The sequence below is a fragment of the Martes martes genome (genome assembly GCF_963455335.1).
Source record: "Martes martes genome assembly, chromosome: 7".
Classification (NCBI taxonomy): Eukaryota; Metazoa; Chordata; class Mammalia; order Carnivora; family Mustelidae; genus Martes; species Martes martes.
Window position 1 is genome coordinate 29,965,975 of NC_137894.1, and position 12,434 is coordinate 29,978,408.

The window sequence follows — 12,434 nt, forward strand, 5'->3', positions numbered from 1 at the left end:
AACCACAAAGCCACACCAGCCTGGACTCCCTCCCCACAACCTACTCATCCTCTGCAGCCCCCACCCCTTCCAGGCAAGAGTCTGCACTTTGACCCCAGCTCTCACTCTCTCTCACGCAGCCTCCTTCTTCGGTGAGAACCACCTGGAGGTGCCCACAGCCACAGCTCTGACCAATGTAGACCTCTGGCTACAATTCTCCACTTTTCAGCCCGAAGCCCTTCTTCTCCTGGCAGCAGGCCAGGCTGACCACCTCCTCCTGCAGCTCCACTCCGGATACCTAGAGGTCAGTGCCATCTCCCTGCTAGCCTCCTCCTCTAGCCCCGAATGGACCCCAGCCAGCTGGGTGACCTTGTATGATTCACCTTAGCCCAGGGTCTCTAGGTCCCCGGTGCGAGGTGAACAACAGCATTGCCAAAAGTGTGACTCCGTCATGGACTGGCTGTGCCTGCAGCTCTCCACCGCTCTTCCCACCGCAACCCCTGGCTGGCCCTTTCCCTCACTGCGGGCCTGCAGTCCCGGCCAGCTGGCGGTCTCTGGTCTCTCGCCGCCAGACCCTGGCTCACCACAAGCCCTTGGCCTGGCCCTGCCCCGCCCCCACCTCCTGTAGTCCTGCTCTGTCCCCATCTTGGTGTGTCCCCTGGCACTCCCCTGGGCTGGGTGCATTCTCCTGGGACTGGCAACTCTAGGAAGTCCACTGCCTAGCACCAGTCACCCAGCTGTTCAGTTGTCTGTCCATAATGGACACACCCTATACTGCAAAGATTCTTCCTTTTCCCATTTAGTCCAGTCACCACCAGCTTTATTAGCAAGGAGTCTTCTGGCTCTCTCTCTCTCGAGGCTCCCCCTTAACCATGAAGAGTTTGAGAACTTGAGATCTTACTCCAAATTTGGGAAAGCCCTCTGCTTCCACACTCCAGCAGGGAAAGGACTAGGACGGGTCTTCAGTTCACCGGCTGCTGCCATTGCTTCCCACTGCCACAAGGTGTCACTGTTGAGCGGAGGCTGGGTACAGCGCCGGGGCTGATGCTCTCCCTCTCTGCCAAGTATAGGGATGCCTCAGCCCTGTGGAGGGGCTCCGTACTCGGACTCCCAAGGCCACAGTTCTTAGTGCTTGGCTCTTCCAGTTTCCACACTCTGCCACCACCCACTCTACCATCCGGTCATGAGAACACCACACCAGATCCAGTGCCGGTGCCAATGACATCAAGACAGATCTGTGTTCGCCTCTCCCCAAGGATCCCTCACCCCGGATCCAGGAGCTTTGCTTTATGTAACCTTCAACACAGAGAGCACCTGGAATGGGCTCCCCGTCCCTGAGGAGTGAGCCCAGCTGCCCCGGTGGTCCCAAGGTGTTCTGGGGATTCTCAGGTGCCCGTTATTCCAGGGGCAAATCTTCTGGATACTAAGGTGATTTTCTGGTGGCTCACCCCCCTAGGAAGGTTGGGGAGAGTGAAAAATGCAGACTGAATCTCCAGAAAGGCATCTTGCTATATGCCAGTTCTCTGGTTCCCAGCAGGGACCCCAGAGCCCATCTAGACGTGGCTCAGAGATCGCTTCGGTGAGAGTCTGGGGGATGAGTAAGGGGGTGGCAGGAAAGAGACAGGGGCGGCCTGAGAACCCCCTGTCCCAGCACCTCCAGTCTGGGGACTCCGCTGTGGCAGGCCCGCTGTGTTCTTACAGTAGAAGCAGATGCCCTCAGGAAGTGGCCCCCACTCCCATTCCTCCATCTTTCCCCAGGTCACACTCGCCCTGGGCCAGGAGGAGCTAAGGCTGCAGACTCCAGCTGGGACCCTGCTGAGCGACTCTGCCGTCCACACCGTGCAGCTGACCGTTTCAGACAGCGAGGCCTTGTTGTCCGTTGATGGGTTCCTGAACGCCTCAGCCCCCATCCTGGGAGCTCCCCTGGAGGTCCCCTATGGGATCTTCCTGGGAGGTCCCGGGAGCCTTAGCCTGTCCTACCTGAGGGGGGCTAGCCGGCCCCTGAGGGGTTGCCTCCACGCTGCCACCCTCAATGGCCGCAACCTGCTCCGACCACTGACCCCGGGCGTGCATGAGGGCTGTGCTGAAGAGTTTTCTGCAGACGACAGCGTGGCCCTGGGCTTCTCTGGACCCCACTCCCTGGCTGCCTTCCCGGCCTGGAGCACTCGGGAGGAGGGCACCCTGGAGTTTATCCTCACCACTGGGAGCCAGCAGGCGCCCCTGGCCTTCCAGGCAGGGGGCCAGAATGGGGACTTCCTCTATGTGGACATCTTTGAGGGCCACCTGCGGGCTGTGGTGGAGAAGGGCCAGGGCACGGTACTGCTTCACAACAGCGTGCCCGTGGCCGACGGGCAACCCCATGAGGTCAGTGTCCATGTGGATGCTCACCAGCTGGAGATTTCCGTGGACCAGTACCCCACACGGACTTCCAACCGCGGGGTCCTCAGCTATCTGGACCCACGCGGCAATCTCCTCCTGGGGGGACTGGACGCTGAGGCCTCTCGCCATCTCCAGGAACACCGCCTGGGCCTGGCCCCGGGGACCGTCAACGCCTCCCTGCTGGGCTGCGTGGAGGACCTCAGCATCAACGGCCAGAGGCAGGGGCTCCGGGATGCCTTGCTGACACGCAGCATGACGGCCGGCTGCAGGCTGGAGGAAGACGAGTACGAGGAAGACGCCTATGGTCCATACGAAGCTTTCTCCACGCTGTCACCCGAGGCTTGGCCCGCCGTGGAGCTGCCTGAGCCCTGTGTGCCTGAACCGGGGCTGCCACCTGTCTTTGCCAATTTCACCCAGCTGCTGACCATCAGCCCACTGGTGGTGGCCGAGGGGGGCGCCGCCTGGCTCGAGTGGCGGCACGTGCAGCCCACGCTGGACCTGAGCGAGGCCGAGCTGCGCAAATCCCAGGTGCTATTCAGTGTGAGCCGCGGGGCACGCCATGGCGAGCTCGAGCTGGACATCCCCGGGGCCCAGGCACGGAAAATGTTCACCCTCCTGGACGTGGTGAACCGCAAGATCCGCTTCGTCCATGATGGCTCTGAGGGTACCTCCGACCAGCTGATGCTGGAGGTGTCCGTGACCGCCAGGGTGCCCGTGCCCACCTGCCTTCGGAGGGGCCAAACCTACATCCTGCCCATCCAGATAAACCCCGTCAATGACCCACCCCGTATCATCTTCCCACACGGCAGCCTCATGGTGATCCTGGAGCACACACAGAAGCCACTGGGGCCCGAAGTTTTCCAGGCTTATGACCCAGACTCCGCCTGCGAGGGCCTCACCTTCCAGCTCCTTGGCACCCCCACCGCCCTCCCCGTGGAGCGCCGAGACCAGCCTGGGGAGCCAGCAACGGAGTTCTCCTGCCGGGAGCTGGAGGCCGGCAGCCTCGTCTACGTCCACCGACGTGGACCCGCCCAGGACCTGACATTCCGGGTCAGCGACGGGCTGCAGGCCAGCCCCCCCGCCACCCTGAAGGTGGTAGCAGTCCGGCCAACGGTTCAGATACGCCACAACACGGGGCTGCACCTGGCCCAGGGTTCCGCGGCCCCTATCTCTTCCACCAACCTGTCGGTGGAGACCAACGCCGTGGGGCAGGATGTGAGCGTCCTGTTCCGAGTCACAGAGGCCCTGCAGTTTGGGGAGCTGCAGAAGCAGGGGGCAGGTGGGGCTGAGGGGGCCGAGTGGCGGGCCACACAGGCCTTCCACCAGCGGGATGTGGAGCACGGCCGCGTGAGATATCTGAGCACTGACCCGCAGCATCGCACCGAGGACACCGTGGAGAACCTGGCCCTGGAGGTGCAGGTGGGCCAGGAGACCCTGAGCAATCTGTCCTTCCCAGTGACAATCCAGAGAGCCACGGTGTGGCTGCTGCGGCTGGAGCCCCTGCACACTCAGAACACCCAGCAGGAGGTGCTCACCACGGCCCACCTGGAGGCCACCCTGGAGGAGGAGGCAGGCCCCAGCCCCACCACCTTCCACTATGAGGTGGTCCAGGCCCCCAGGAAGGGCAACCTGCGGCTACAGGGCACACGGCTGTCAGAAGGGCAGAGCTTCACCCAGGATGACCTGCAGGCCGGCCGGGTGACCTATGGGGCCACGGCACGCACCTCAGAGACAGTCGAGGACAACTTCCGCTTCCGTGTCACAGCTCTGCCGCACTTCTCCCCACTCTACACCTTCCCCGTCCACATTGGCGGTGACCCAGACGCTCCCGTCCTGACCAACATCCTCCTGTCGGTGCCAGAGGGCGGCGAGGGCATTCTCTCGGCTGACCACCTCTTCGTCAAGAGTCTCAACAGCGCCAGCTACCTCTACGAGGTCATGGAGCGGCCCCGCCACGGGAGGCTGGTTTGGAGGGGAGCACAGGACGAGGCCACCATGGTGACGTCCTTCACCAACGAGGACCTGCTGCAGGGCCGGCTGGTCTACCAGCATGACAACTCCGAGACCACGGAAGACGACATTCCCTTCGTGGCAATGCGCCAGGGTGACGGCAGCGGTGGCATGGCCTGGGAGGAGGTGCGGGGCGTCTTCCGCGTGGCCATCCAGCCCATAAACGACCATGCTCCCGTGCAGACCATCAGCCGTATCTTCCACGTGGCCCGGGGTGGCCGGCGGCTGCTGACAACAGATGATGTGGCCTTCAGTGACGCCGACTCCGGCTTTACAGACACTCAGCTGGTGCTGACCCGCAAGGACCTTCTCTTCGGCAGCATTGTGGCTGTGGATGAGCCCACACGGCCCATCTACCGCTTCACCCAGGAGGACCTCAGGAAGAGGCGGGTCCTGTTTGTGCACTCGGGGGCCGACCGTGGCTGGATCCAGCTGCAGGTGTCTGACGGGCGGCACCAGGCCACTGCGCTGCTTGAAGTGCAGGCCTCAGAGCCCTACCTCCGCGTGGCCAATGTCTCCAGCCTCGTGGTCCCTCAAGGAGGCCAGGGCACCATCGACACTGCCGTGCTCCAGCTGGACACCAACCTCGACATCCGCAATGGGGATGAGGTCCGCTACCATGTCACAGACGGCCCACACTGGGGGCAGCTACTCCGGGCCGGCCAGCCTGCCACGGCCTTCTCCCAGCAGGACCTGCTGGATGGGGCCCTTCTCTACAGCCACAACGGCAGCCTCAGCCCTCAAGACACCCTGGCCTTCTCTGTGGAGGCAGGGCTGGTGCACACAGATGCCACCTTGCAAGTGACCATTGCCCTAGATGGGCCACTGGCCCCACTGCGTCTGATCCAGCACAAAAAGATCTACGTCTTCCAGGGGGAGGCAGCTGAGATCAGAAAGGATCAGCTGGAGGTAAACGGCCGGGGTGGGGGGCCCTTCTGGCAAGCCTTCATGCCCAGTGTGCTTGGATGTTCAGGACACGCCTGTGTCCCTGGGGCTGGGTGTCTGTCTGCGCTTTGGGTATGCACCTGTACATGTGCCCAGGGGCGTGCCTCAGAGATTCTGGGGGAGCGTGTGTGTCTGCCCGTGAGCTGTGTGTGCCTCCATGCGTTGGGTGCACACACGGACGTGCTGCGCTAACCACGCAGATTCCTGGGCCCCACCCAGACTGTGGCATCTCTGAGGTGGAGCCCAAGAACCTGAATTCTAATAAATTCCCTGGGGGGATCTTCATGGGTACAGACTTTGAGGACTGGAGGCCTTGAAGACAGACCTATTCGATCTCCAGGCTCCCGTGTCCTCGGCTCTCTTCCCCAGACCCCACCCCAGGCCTCAGGACCCGGAGGGAGCTGCTGACCATCCAGGAGCCTCACAGGGCAACCGCAGGCCTTCCAGTAGGCCTACCAACCCGCTGTGTGACCTCGGGCCTGGTCCTTGCCCTCTCTGCCACACTGCCGATTTCTGAGCCCTCTGTGGTTCCAGCTGTCTGGATTTCGGCGCAGACTATGACTAAAGATGTCTGGCATCAGAAAGGCTTTGCCCTGAAGGAGGCAGCATTTGAGACGGGCTTTGAAGGCCCTGGGGTTTCAGTAGCAGGGGACGAGGGGACAGTCTGGGCAGAGAGAACAGAATTCTGGAATGCAGGCAGTATTCCAGGCAAAGGCACAGGACCAGGAATGTGAGTTGGGGGTTGGCGTGTGGTCTTTTGTAGCTGGACCATCAGGCGAGGGAGCACGCAGTGGCCCTTGGGTGGGACCTGGGTCCTCACGCCCCGGGAAGCCTGTCGTCTGTGGAAAGGATGGCGCGCCCTCTGGTGGTGGAGAGAAGCGATAGCGGGGCAGGGGCTCCATCCGTGTATGTGTGTGTGCACGCGTGTTACCAGGGTGTGTTACGTGTGAGACGTACCTGTGTGTCTGTGTCCACACGTCAGTGTGTGGTGATATTGTACGTCTGTGTCACTAACTCTGGGGGCGTGTGATTGTATTCATCTCAGGGAGTGTGTGTCTCTGAGGCTGTGTGAGCATGGAGGCATTGTGAAAGGGTGCAGTCCCCCTCGCCCCAACCAGCTACATGTCTGGGTGTCGTGTGTGTGAACCTGAGTGCATGTCTGTGTGCTAAGGAAGCAGCAGTCGGGGGCTCACAGGGGCATGGAGACTGAGCCTGTTCTGGCCACCTAGGGACCACAATAGCTTCCCCCCTGACCCTCTGTCCACCAGGCAGCCCAGGAGGCAGTGGCACCCGCAGACATCATGTTCTCAGTGAAGACCCCACCGCGGGCCGGCTACCTGGTGATGCTGTCCCCCAGTGCCTCAGCGGCCGGGTCGCCCAGCTTGGACCCAGTGCAGAGCTTTTCACAGGAGGCGGTGGACGCCGGCAGGATCCTATACCTGCACTCCCGCCCGGAGGCTTGGAGTGATGCCTTCTCCCTGGATGTGTCCTCAGGCCTGGGTGCACCCCTGGAGGGTGTCCGCGTGGAGCTGGAGGTGCTGCCTGCTGCCATCCCACTGGAGACGCACAACTTCAGCGTCCCTGAGGGCGGCACCCGCACCCTGGGCCCTCCGCTGGTCCGCGTGCTGGGGCCTTACTTCCCCACACTGCCTGGCCTCGAGCTGCAGGTGCTGGAGCCACCCCGGCACGGGGCCCTGCGCAGAGAGGACGGTCCTCAGGAGGGGACCCTCAGCGCTTTCTCCTGGAGAGAGGTACAGCTGTCGGGGAGGCCCTGGGCATGCGGCCCGGCCCTGCAGGCAGAGCAGGGAAAGCTGCAGGCACCCCCCGTCTGGGCGCCAAGAGGAGGCAGGGAGTCCCCACATGTGGACCCCTCTGTGTGAGATACCTGACGTCAGTCCTCCCTCTCTGGCCATGTAGAAGTGCCTGTCCTGTTTCCTCTACTCCTTCCGTCCTTCTCTCTGGGAGGAATGGCTGTCCCCATTGCCACCTGCAGGAGCTGAAGCCCTGAGGGCCAGTCTCCCCCGACACCTGAAGGCAGGGCAAGAAGGGTGCTGGGCTCGAGACTCTCGCAGCCCCCAGGCTGGCTGGCGCCTGACCGTCCGCCATGGGCCTGCCCGCAGGTGGGACAGCAGCTGATCCGTTACGTGCACGACGGGAGTGAGACGCTGACAGACAGCTTCGTCCTGGTGGCCAATGCCTCAGAGGTGGACCGCCAGAGCCATCCTGCGGCCTTCACTGTCACCATCCTGCCTGTCAACGACCAGCCCCCCATCCTCACCACCAACACAGGCCTGAAGGTGAGAGCAGCCTGGGATCCCCTCCTACCTCCCTTCCCAAAGAGAGGCCCAGCACGTAGCACCCCCTCGCTGAGCCTCAGCTTCCTTCTCTGAAATGGGGACCATGCCACATGCCTCACTAGGTTGTTGGGAAGAGAGAAGAGTCATCGCACTGAAAACAGAACACAGGTATAAGCCTTCATTACTGAACACTTACAAGTGCTGTGAGAGGCCTTGGGAATGGCCGTCCTTGGCCCTGATCTTCCCTGGACTCGCCCTCAGCAGGAGGCTTTTTTCTAAGGCTCAGGACCAGAGCTCCCAAAGAACGTTCTTTCTAGCCCTTAAGGGTGGACTCCAGGGGGAGAGTGGTGAAGCTCCTCCCTTCCACCCACGGCTGGTGAAGGCCACAACTTGGCTTCCTGAGCTCCTGCCCCTTATGTCCCCGCAGAACAGTGGTGCCCTCACTCAGCAGAGCTCAGAGCTGAGGCGCAGGCAGGTCATAACATCTCTCCATGGTCACAGAAGCAGTTATGGGTGGAACAGAAAAGGCATGGCTTGGCCAAGGTCACACGAGATAGTGGATGGCCTTGACGCCGGCTTCTAGGGCCAACAGGAGTCACGGAAGGATTCAGAAGAAAGCTGACTTGGGCTGTCTGTGATGTGAGGCACAGGACACCTTTGATGGTAGAGGATGTACCCCTGGGGAGTGGTCCAGCGGTGGGGAGGCCTGCAGAGCCGTGGGGGTACAGCGTAGGGGCTGCCCTGGAACCGCAGGCAGGTGGTGCTGTGTGGCCTCTTGGCCACCAGGTGACGCTGTCCACCATGTTTGTGTCAGGAGCCCTGTGCTAAAGCCCCACCTCCATACTTTGGTCCCCCGCTCCAGAGCTCATCTGGGGTTAGCCCGGGCCTGGGAGAAGGTGCCCTGCAATCCCAGAGGGCTTGTTTTTCAGGTACGGGAGCCCCTCCCCGAGGCTGCCCAAGTTGCTTACCCAGCTGGGGTCACGTAACAGGATCCCAGAAATGGATCTGCCAGGCAGGAGGCTGAGGGGGGCTCCTCTTCGCTCTGAGCATGGGGAGCGGCTGCCCACAGCCCTCCCCCATCTGGTGGGGCCTCATTGACTGCCCTGAAAATACCTGAGCCCTCGTTGCAGTGCCGCTTCTGAGCCACGAGCCACAGGGCAGGAGCCAACCCTCAGCCTCTCTGGCCTCTGTGCCTCCCATGTCCTCCCTTCACCTGGAAGGGGACCCCATTTATAAACCTCCTGGGGAAGTAAAATCACCATTCCCATAGTGTGTCCAGCGCATGCCCAGACTCACTATGGAGGGTCTAAAGGGAGGCCCCGGCCCTGCCTGTGAGACAGGACCAGGGAAAGATAGTGGCTCCGTCAGTCAGGCTGGGGGGCTCTGAAGGGAGAGAACTTGGTGAGGGGAAGAACTGGGGGCTTCCTGAGGTCGGGGACAGGAGCTGGCCTTGCAGGACAAGCAGGATTAGGGCAGAGAGAAGAGACTCTGGGCCCTGGGGTGCCATGGAACAGCCAAGTAGGATTCCTACTTGGCTGAATGGGGTGGAGGGCCCTTTGTGAGGCAGAGCCCAGCGTCGCCCGGGGGGCTGAGCTGCAGCCTGAGGGTGATGGCCTCGGGGCCAGGGAGGAGTCTGGTGGGAAAGCACGGAGGGGACAGAAACTTCACAGGCTTGTGTCCCCAGATGTGGGAGGGGGCCACAGTGCCCTTCCCTCCGGAGGCCCTTAGGGGCACAGACAGCGACTCAGGACCGGAGGACCTGGTCTACACCATCGAGCAGCCCAGCAACGGGCGGGTGGTGCTGCGGGCGGTGCCAGGCACCGAGGTCCACAGCTTCACCCAGGCCCAGCTGGATGGCGGGCTCGTGCTGTTCTCGCACGGAGGTGGGTACTCATGGAGGCGGGGGGGGGGTGCCCGGAGGATGGGGAGCCACCATGGGCCAGCGAGACCTAACTCCACCCCCATCCACAGGAGCCCTGGATGGCGGCTTCCGCTTCAGCCTCTCCGACGGGGAACACACCTCCTCTGGACACTTCTTCCGCGTGATGGCCCAGAAGCAGCTGCTCCTCTCCCTGGAGGGCAGCCGGACACTGACCGTGTGCCCAGGTGGGTCTGCCACGCACGGCATGCCTTGTAGGCCAGGTGACACGCCGGGGTCTCTGCCTCGCCAGCCGTCGCAGACCTCGCCCTGGCTCTGGTCCACAGCCAACAGGCCCCTTGTGCCTCTCGCAGGGTCGGTCCAGCCGCTCAGCAGCCAGAGCCTGAGAGCCAGCTCCAGTGCTGGCACTGACCCCCAGCACCTGCTCTACCGGGTGGTGCAGGGGCCGCACCTGGGCCGGCTGTTCCACGCCCAGCACGGCAGCACCAGGGAGGCCCTGGCGAACTTCACCCAAGCCGAGGTAAGGGCCCAGCTCTCCACAGCCACCACGCACACTCCATTCAGCCCCAACGGGCCCGATCTGCCTGTGCACCTGGGCACCACTCCCACACCATGGACAGCAGGAACTCTCTGGCCCCACCATGCCCCAGGCTGAGCCTGCCTTGCCCTCCAGGAGCCACCAGTCCGGTAGGCAGAAGATGGGAGAGATCTCAGCCCAGAGCAAGGCTAGGGTCCTGGGGCACGGCTTCTAGAAGGAAGCTGCGGTTGGACCTCAGGAGCTGGAGAGGGTGCTCTGAGTCAGGGACGCGAGCATATCCCCTGTGGCTAGTGAGGGGCCATGCTTGGTTTAGGCGTGGAGTTTGAGATGAAGGCAGCTGCTGGGCTCGTGAGAGGTGGGAACCTGGGGCTGAGGTCTGGAGCCGGCAAGAAGCAGAGTGGGTCCCTGGGGCGTGAGTGGACAGAAGGCAGCCGAGGAAAGTGAAGTGGGAGCGAAGCTGCCATCTCTCTTAGTTGTTGCAGAGCATGCCAGAGGCCACCAGTTAAACACTAGAACTCATAACCATGGGAAGAGGTCTACTGCTAGGTTGCTGGGAGTGCAGGGCTCTGTGCTAACTGGGGGGGGGGGGGGGGGGCGGGGTTGGGTGGGCGGGGATGGGGGACAGCAGCCATCACTTAAATTAACACCACTTCCAAGTGCAGGAGGTACGTACTGTGAGTGCTGGCAGCCTTGGTTCTCTTCAAAGGCAGAGCAGGTGGGGAACTTTCAGACATCGGGGGAAAGAGGCAGCTCTCACAAGGGATACACGGCAAAAGGTCTCTCATGTCAGCATCCCCCAGGGCCCAGGTTTTCTGTTCTCATGAAGTCCTGGCTTCTGCCCAGGTCTCCTTCCCACGATAAGCTATTCAGCAGGCTGGCGGCTGCAGCCGCTGAGCACCCTGGTTCCCAAGGAGCCGCTGTCATTGGATGCCCAGGAAGTAGGAGGGAAGAGGACCAGGCCTTCAGGGTCCCACCCACAGCGCTTTCCCCACCCGCCGGCAATACATGCAATGACCGTGAATGGCCACCAGGGGGCCAGGCTGGCAGTGCCACCCAGGGAAGCCGGGGAGGAGGAATCGTGGCAGAGACTTTGTCCTGGCTTCGGGGCAGGGGCAGGGCAGGACTGGGTCTTGTCTTGACAGCACCACTGTCCTGCAGTACTGAGTTGGGTGGGGCAAGGATCAGGTGTCCCGTTCTGCAGATAAGGAAACTGAGGCTTATGGAGATCAGGTGACTATTCAGAGCGTGCGGCTAGTGAGAGGCAAAATGAGGAATATGGCTTCTGACTGTCAGTGCAAGATTTCTCTCACCAGAGGATACCACTTGCTCGCAGAGCTGAGAGGCCCCTCCCCATCTTGCCTGTGATTTGCCACCCCCAATGGCACACCTCCCATCCACAGAAACTCCTGCAGGCTTCCATCCTCCCAGGCCACTCCTGGGGGTCTCTGCTTCCTGCCACCCTTCAGCCTGGGCCAGAGGTCACAGCTGACAGTCCTTGAGGGCCACATCTGGACCACAGATGTGTTTTATTTGGCGTGCACAAGGCATTTAATATTTTAAAATTAATGGTAAACATACAACTTTTGAGGGATTTCAAAAACACACACACACACACACACACTCAAAAGCCTGATTTCCAGTTTTGGGGTTTTTTTTCTTAAAAGGTTTTATTCATTCATTTGAGAGAGAGTACGTGTGTGCAAGTAGAGGGGAGGGGCAGAGGGAGAAGCAGACTCCCGGCTGAGCAGGGAGCCTAACCCGGAGATCATGACCTGAGCTAAAGGCAGATGCTTAACCGCCTGAGCCACCCAGGCGCCCCTGACTTCCAGTTTCGTTTCTTTTCTTTTTTTTTTTTTGTTTTAAGATTTTATTTGTTTATTTGACAAAGAGAGAGAGAGATCACAAGTAGGCAGAGAGAGAGAGGGAAGCAGGCTCCCTGTTGAGCAGAGAGCCCAATGCGGGGCAATTCAGGGCTCGATCCTAGGACCCCAAGGTCATGACCTGAGTCGAGCTGAAGATGCTCAACTGACTGAGCCACCCAGGTGCCTCTGATTTCCAGTTTCTTAAAAGGCTCTGTTCCCTCCTACAGCAGTCAGCCGAGGAGCAACCACCCGTTTCACTGGGGCTCTGCTCCCCCTTTAGAACCGAGGTGACCCCCCTTTAGCGTGTGGCTGGCTCCCCTATTAGATGGGGCACTGCTCTCCAGTTCATCACTACCCTGTCTGAGAGTCTCCCACATGCTGGGACGCCAGTTTCCATCTCAGTATTGCACAAGCAATACTGAGGAGGAAATTTCTGAGGAGGAAATAGATCCCCCTCCTCTAAAAGGGAAAAACAAGAGATAAGACCAGAGATCACATTGGGATTAGCAGGGGGAAGAAAGGAGCATACTTCATGGAAGGGAGGA

General features: G+C 61.3%; 1 protein-coding gene across 1 annotated transcript in view; it reads left to right on the plus strand.

Annotated features, from left to right (window-relative positions):
- The window catches only part of CSPG4 (chondroitin sulfate proteoglycan 4), a gene marked incomplete at its 5' end in the record, with an annotated part of 36,031 nt that overhangs the window by 18,436 nt on the left and 5,161 nt on the right, over window positions 1-12,434 (plus strand). The window contains 7 exons of the mRNA XM_080808628.1: window positions 120-283; window positions 1,738-5,277; window positions 6,582-7,064; window positions 7,434-7,610; window positions 9,295-9,493; window positions 9,582-9,716; window positions 9,843-10,009. Of these exons, the coding sequence (XP_080664754.1) occupies window positions 120-283; window positions 1,738-5,277; window positions 6,582-7,064; window positions 7,434-7,610; window positions 9,295-9,493; window positions 9,582-9,716; window positions 9,843-10,009 (4,865 nt within the window). The remainder of the gene's footprint in view (window positions 1-119; window positions 284-1,737; window positions 5,278-6,581; window positions 7,065-7,433; window positions 7,611-9,294; window positions 9,494-9,581; window positions 9,717-9,842; window positions 10,010-12,434) is intronic.